The 7,107-nt window shown below is 45.5% G+C and overlaps 1 protein-coding gene across 1 annotated transcript in view; it reads right to left on the bottom strand.

The window, feature by feature from the left end:
* The window catches only part of LOC111529501 (WD repeat-containing protein 76), a 34,274-nt gene extending 27,173 nt beyond the window's left edge, over positions 1-7,101 (bottom strand). The window contains exon 1 of the mRNA XM_026447862.1: positions 6,764-7,101. Within this exon, the coding sequence (XP_026303647.1) occupies positions 6,764-7,033 (270 nt within the window). The 5' untranslated portion in view covers positions 7,034-7,101. The remainder of the gene's footprint in view (positions 1-6,763) is intronic.
* Between the last annotated feature and the right edge of the window lie 6 nt (positions 7,102-7,107).

The raw sequence follows: 7,107 nt of genomic DNA on the forward strand, positions 1-7,107 counted from the left end.
AAAAAAAAAAAAAAAAAAAAAAAAAAATTAGCCGGGTGTAGTGGCAGGTGCCTGTAATCCCAGCTACTCTGGAGGCAGGGGCAGGAGAATCGCTTGAACCCAGGCGCCAGGGGTTGCAGTGAGCCGAGATCATGCCACTGCACTCTAGCCTGGACAACAAAAGCGAAACTCCGTCTCCAAAAAAAAAAAAAAAAAAAAGTTATTTTTATCAAACAAAAAAACTTTCTTTAAACGCAGTAGAGTAAGCACATGTCTCTACTTTCTCCTAAAGAGCCACTAATGTAACAGTAAGCTACTTTTTTTTAAACCCTGAGATATAAGACAGTATATTCAGGAAATAGCAAAATACTATAAGAAAATTCAAAAAATAAGAACAGAAGTTTTTAAAACCATTAAAAGGCTTAAATTTAGAAAGTAGAACAAAAAGATAAACACATGGACAGAAAAGACAAAAAACAGACTCAATCTTAGAGGTCTAATATCCAATTCATTGTTCGAGAAACTGCAGAGAAATTGGAAGAGAATCAATTATTAAAAAATAATAAAGGCCGGGCGCGGTGGCTCACGCCTGTAATCCCAGCACTTTGGGAGCCCAAGGTGGGCGGATCACAAGGTTAGGATTTCGAGAGCACCCTGGCTAACAAGGTGAAACGCTGTCTCTACTAAAAATACAAAAAATTAGCCGGGCGAGGTGGCGGGCACCTGTAGTCCCAGCTACTCAGGAGGCTGAAGCAGGAGAATGGCGTGAACCTGGAAGGCAGAGCTTGCAGTGAGCTGAGAAGGCTCCACTGTACTCCTGCCTGAATGACAGAGCAAGACTCCATCTCAAAATAATAATAATAATAATAATAATAATAATAACAACAATATAAATGGGAGGCCGGGTATAGTGGCTCAAGCCTGTAATCCTAGCACTTTGAGAGGCCGAGGCGAGCAGATCACCAGGTCAGGAGATCAGGATCATCCTGGCCAACATGGCAAAACTCCATCTCTACTAAAAATACAAAAATTGGCCGGGCATGGCGGCACACGCCTGTGGTACCAGCTACGCGGGAGGCTGAGACAGGAGAATTGCTTGAACCCGGGAGACGGAGGTTGCAGTGAACGGAGATTACACCACAGGACTCCAGCCCCGGGGGGGGGGGGGCGACAGAGCAAGACTCTGTCTCAAAAAAAAAAGAAAAGAAAAAGAAAAGACAGAAAGAAAAATAATGTAAGTGGGAGACTGAAGCAGAAGGATCACTTGAACCCAGAAGTTCAAGGTTGCAGTAAGCTATGATGACACCACAGTATTCTAGCCTGGGCAACAGAGCGAGATCCCATCTCTAAAAATTAATAGTCTGGGCCAGGCGCGGTGGCTCAAGCCTGTAATCCTAGCACTTTGGAAGGCCGAGACGGGCGGATCACGAGGTCAGGAGATCGAGACCATCCTGGCTAACACAGTGAAACCCCGTCTCTACTAAAAAATACAAAAAACTAGCCAGGCGAGGTGGCGGGTGCTTGTAGTCCCAGCTACTCGGGAGGCTGAGGCAGGAGAATGGCCTAAACCCGGGAGGCGGAGCTTGCAGTGAGCTGAGATCTGGCCACTGCACTCCAGCCTGGGCGACAGAGCAAGACTCCGTCTCAAAAAATAATAATAATAATAATAATAATAGTCTGAAAACAAAAATATTATTTTAAAGTTTCTCAAAACTAAAGACATGAGCTTCCAGATTACAAAAAGCCCAATGAGTATGCAGCATATTGAATGAAAAAGGACAAGGACTCAGGCAAGCAGGCTCAGTGGCTCACGCATGTAATCCCAGCACTTTGGGAGGCCACCAGGCAGATCACTAGAGGCCAGGAACGGGAGACCAGGCTGGCCAACGTGGTGAAACCCGTCTCTATTGAAAATACAAAAAACCTAGCTGGGCGTGGTAGTGCACACTTGTAATCCCAGCTACTTGAGAGGCTGAAGCACGAGAATTGCTTGAACCTGGGAGGCAGTGGTTGCAGGGAGCGGAGATCACACCACTGCATTCTAGCTGCCAGGGCAAGAGCAAGACTGCCTCAAAAGAAAAAAAAAAGCAGGCCGGGTGCAATGGCTCATGCCTGTAATCCCAGCACTTTGGGAGGCCGAAGTGGGCAGATCACCTGAGGTCAGGAGTTCCAGACACCCTAGCCCACATGGTGAAACCTCATCTCTAATAAAATTATAAAAATTAGCGGCCGGGCGCGGTGGCTCAAGCCTGTAATCCCAGCACTTTGGGAGGCCGAGATGGGCGGATCACGAGGTCAGGAGATCGAGACCATCCTGGCTAACACGGTGAAACCCCATCTCTACTAAAAATACAAAAAACTAGCCGGGCGAGGTGGCGGGCGCCTATGGTCCCAGCTACTCCAGAGGCTGAGGCAGGAGAATGGCCTAAACCCGGGAGGCGGAGCTTGCAGTGAGCTGAGATCTGGCCACTGCACTCCAGCCTGGGCGACAGAGCAAGACTCCATCTCAAAAAAAAAAAAAAAAAATTAGCTGGGCGTGGTGGCACGTGCCTGTAGTCCAAGCTACTCAGGAAGCTGAGACAGGAAATCGCTTGAACCTAGAAGGCAGAGGTTGCAGTGAGGCAAGATTGTGCCACTGCACTCCAGCCTAGGCGACTGGGTGAGACCCCGTCTCAAGAAAACAAAACAAAACAAAACAAAGAAGAACCCAGGCCTCGGTATATCATCACAATTTTTTTTTTTTTTTTTTAAAGAGATGGAATCTCACTCTGTCACCCAGGCTGAAGTGCATTGGCTTGATCAAAACTTACTGCAGCCTTGCACTCCTGGGCTCCAGCCTTAGCCTCCCAAGTAGCTGAAACCACAGGCCTGCGTTACTACACCCAGCCAGAAAAGATCTTAAAAGCATGCAGAGGGAAAAAAAGATCACAAAGAATCCAGAATCAGAATGGCACAAACTTTCGACATTGAAGGAAGTGGAAAGACAATGGAACAATGCGTTAAAAATTCTAAGGAAAGATTAAATTATTTTCAACTTACAATTCTAAATCCAATTAGGTCATCAATCAAACATAAAGCTAAAGACTTTTTCTGGGCTGAGCGCAGTGGCTCACGCCTATAATCCCAGCACTTTGGGAGACTGAAGTGGGCAGATCACGAGGTCAGGAGTTCGAGACCAGCTTGGCCAACATGGTGACACCACCCCCCCCTCCGTCCCCATTAAAAATACAAAAAGCTACAATGAGCCGAGATCGCACTACATTCCAGCCTGAGTGACAGAGTGAGATTCCGTCTCAAGAAAAAAGACTTTTTCTGACATGCAAAACATTTGCCTCTTACACACTTTTTCTCAGAAAGCTGCACTTCACCAAAATGAAAGAATAAACCAAGAAAGACAGACATGGCATGCACGGTGGCTCACGCCTGTAATCCCAGCACTGTGAGAGGCTGAGGCAGGCGGATCACTTGAGGTCAGGAGTTAAAAACCAGCCTGGTCAACATTGAGAAACCCCTTCTCCACTAAAAATACAAAAAATTAGCCAGGCATGGTGGCGCACACCTGTAATCGCAGCTACTCAGGACGCTGATTTGGGAGAATCACTTGAACCTGGGAGGTGAAGGTTGCAGTGAGCTGAGATCATGCCACTGCACTCCATCCTGGGTGACAGAGCAAGACCCCATCTCAAAAAAATAAAAAAAAAGTATCTTGGCTGGGCACAGTGGCTCACACCTGTAATCCCAGCACTTTGGGAGGCTGAGGTGGGCAGATTGCTGGAGCCCAGGAGTTTGAGACCAGCCTGGGCAATAAACATGGCACACACACATTTCTTAAAAAAAAAAAAAAAAACGGCCGGGCGCGGTGGCTCAAGCCTGTAATCCCAGCACTTTGGGAGGCCGAGACGGGTGGATCACGAGGTCAGGAGATCGAGACCATCCTGGCTAACATGGTGAAACCCCGTCTCTACTAAAAATACAAAAACTAGCTGGGCGAGGTGGCGGGCGCCTGTAGTCTCAGCTACTCGGGAGGCTGAGGCAGGAGAATGGCCTAAACCCGGGAGGCGAAGCTTGCAGTGAGCTGAGATCTGGCCACTGCACTTCAGTCCAGGCGACAGAGCAAGACTCCGCCTCAAAAAAAAAAAAAAAGTCAAAATTAGCGGGACAAGGTGGCACATGCTTGTAGTCTCAGCTATTTGGGAGGCTTTATATTTTTTTTAAAAACAAGAGTCTTGCTCTGTCACCCAGCCTGGAGTGCAGTGACTTGATCTTGGCTCACTGCAACCTCCACCACCCAGGTTCAAGCGATTCTCCCATCTCAGCCTCCTGAGTAGCTCAGATTACAGGCACCTGCCACCACGCCTGGCTAATTTTTATATCTTCTTTTTTTTCTTTTGGTGGAGGGAGGTGGGGACAGTCTGGCTGTGTCGCCCTGGCTAGAGTGCAGTGACGTGATGGCTCACTGCAACCTCCACCTCCTGAGTTCAAGCAATTATCCTGACTCAGCCTCCCGAGTACCTGGGACTACGGGTGCCCACGACCACGCCTGGCTAATTTTTGTATATTTAGGCGAGACGGGGTTTCACCATGTTGGCCAGGCTGGTCTCGAACTCCTGACCTCAAGTGATCCACCCACCTCAGCCTCCCAAAGTGCTGGGAGTACATGCATGAACCACCATGACCGGCCTAATTTTTGTATTTTTATTAGAAATGGGGTTTCACCATTTTGGGCAGGCTGGTCTGGAACTCCTGACCTCAGGTGATCCGTCCACCTCCTTTTTTTAATTTTTAATTTTTTTTTTCTTTAGGAGCAACTCTATTAACGGACCTATTTCATTACATCAAACTAAGCTGCTTTATGTTTACCTTATATTCTTCAGAATCTTACAGTCTAAGAGGCCAAAGGGATAATCTAATCGAGTGGTTCTCAAAGTGCAGTCCTGGACTAACAACATCAGTACCACTAGGAAACTGTTAAATAAGCAAATTGGGCTTGGTGTGGTGACTCAAGCCTATAATCCCAGCACTTTGGGAGACTGAGGTAGGAGGACTGGTTGAGCTCAGGAGCTCAAGACCAGCCTGGGCAACACCTCCCACCCCCAACCCCACCAACATCTCTATTAAAAAAAAAAGAAAGAAAGAAAGAAAAAGAAAAAAGATATGCAAATTGTATGCTCCAACTCCAAAACTTCTGAATCAGAAACTCTGTTGGTGGGGCCCTGCAATGGAGTTTTAACACACTGTCCAGGTAATTCTGATATAGCCTAAAGTTTGAGAACCACAGATTTTATCCAATCCCCTCACTAAGGTGATTTGCTTAAAGGAACAAGGTTTCTTAGAAGTGACCATGCTAGGCCAGGCGCGGTGGCTCACGCCTGTATACAATTCCAGCACTTTGGGAGGCCGAGGTGGGCGGATCACAAGTCCAGGAAATCGAGACCATCCTGGCGAACACAGCGGAACCCTCTACTAAAAATACAAAAAATTAGCCGGGGGTGGTGGCAGGCACCTGTAATCCCAGCTACTCAGGAGACTGAGGCAGGAGAATGGCGTGAACCCAGGAGGAGGAGCTTGTAGCTTGTAGTAAGCCGAGACCGTGCCACTGCACCCCAGCCTGGGCAACAGAGCAAGACACCGCCCCAAAAAAAAAAAAAAAAAAAAAAAAGAAGTGGCCATGCTAGGCAATCAACCCCAAGTCCAATTCCTCTAAAACTTATCCCATGCTGTCCCACTATGAGTCCTGGTTCTTAACTCTGGGATAAGAAAGCATAAACCAAACTTCTATTTCATAACAATAACCCTTCAATTATAATACCTCCCTTTCCCTACTATAATTTTCTGTTCCCTGAGTTCCAGCAACATTGTGTCATGTGCTTTATATTTTATCTTGTCCTGTTAAAATTTGTCAGTTTGAATGGAGCACAGCCCTCCTGGTAGGCACTAGAAGCCAAAAGAATTACAGACCAGGCTGGGCGCAGTGGCTCACCATTGTAATCCCAGCACCTCGGGAGGCTGAGGCGGGTGGATCAGGAGGTCAGGAGTTAGAGACTAGCCTGACCAACATGGTGAAAACCCATCTCTACTAAAAACACAAAACTAGCAAGGCATGGTGGCGTGCCTGTAATCCCAGCTACTCAGGAGGCTGAGGGAGGAGAATCTATTGAATCCAGGAGGCCAAGGTTGCAGAGAGCCGATATAGTGTCACTGCACTCCAGCCTGAGCAACAAAGCAAGACTCAGTCTCCAAAAAAAAAAACAAATTACACACCAAATTCCTTAAGTTGATTGGAATTATATAGAACTAATTAATGCATTTCTCATGTATCTTATCTACTCTGTCATTTGTCTCCTTTTGCATTTAAAGGAAATATTATTCAACACATCCATATAATCAGTTTCCCTACCCTGATATCAAGGGTCAGTCAATACCATATATCCCACAAACTGATGACTTCTGATACACCATACATAAATACGTAAAGGTGAGCAAGGCACCATAAAGTATGAGTAAACCCAAAAATATATGCAGTAAGTTTAGAGAAAGAAAAAGGGAAGCAGAGTAAAGATTAAGTAAATCCTTTCATTGACACATCAACAGCAAAAGCAAAAATAACCCAAGGAAGTTATTAGTTAAACCTTAAAAATAATAAAAATGTATTATTACATTTATTCTTACATTATTAGATAAAATAATTTGTTTGTACCAGAAAGATCCTTGAAAAACTTCAATTTATCAGAACTTCACATTTGAAAAAAGAGATACTAGAACAAGCTACTAATTAAGTTCTTACCAGGCCTGGTGTGATATCTTCATCACTGTCTCCATCCTGACTACTTTCCACATCAACACTGAGATTCATCGCATCTGCCGTTCTCTTGGGTTGTAGCTTGTTACTTTCAGTATGAACAACTGAGGATGAATATTGCAGCGTGGATTCAGACTTAGAAGACGTGGTTTTCATCTTTGGAGGTATAATCCTTCTGCAAGTTTTCTTTATTTTAGTCTTCTTACACACAACTTCATTGTTAGAATTCTTTTCTAATAGGGATTTGGGGCACATAAGCTGGTCTAGCTGGTAATTACTGAGTGAAAAGGGGGCAAGATAGACCTTAGCTGTTTTTATTAAAACTGTAG

Source organism: Piliocolobus tephrosceles, unplaced genomic scaffold, assembly GCF_002776525.5.
Source record: "Piliocolobus tephrosceles isolate RC106 unplaced genomic scaffold, ASM277652v3 unscaffolded_108, whole genome shotgun sequence".
In the NCBI taxonomy this organism is placed as follows: domain Eukaryota; kingdom Metazoa; phylum Chordata; class Mammalia; order Primates; family Cercopithecidae; genus Piliocolobus; species Piliocolobus tephrosceles.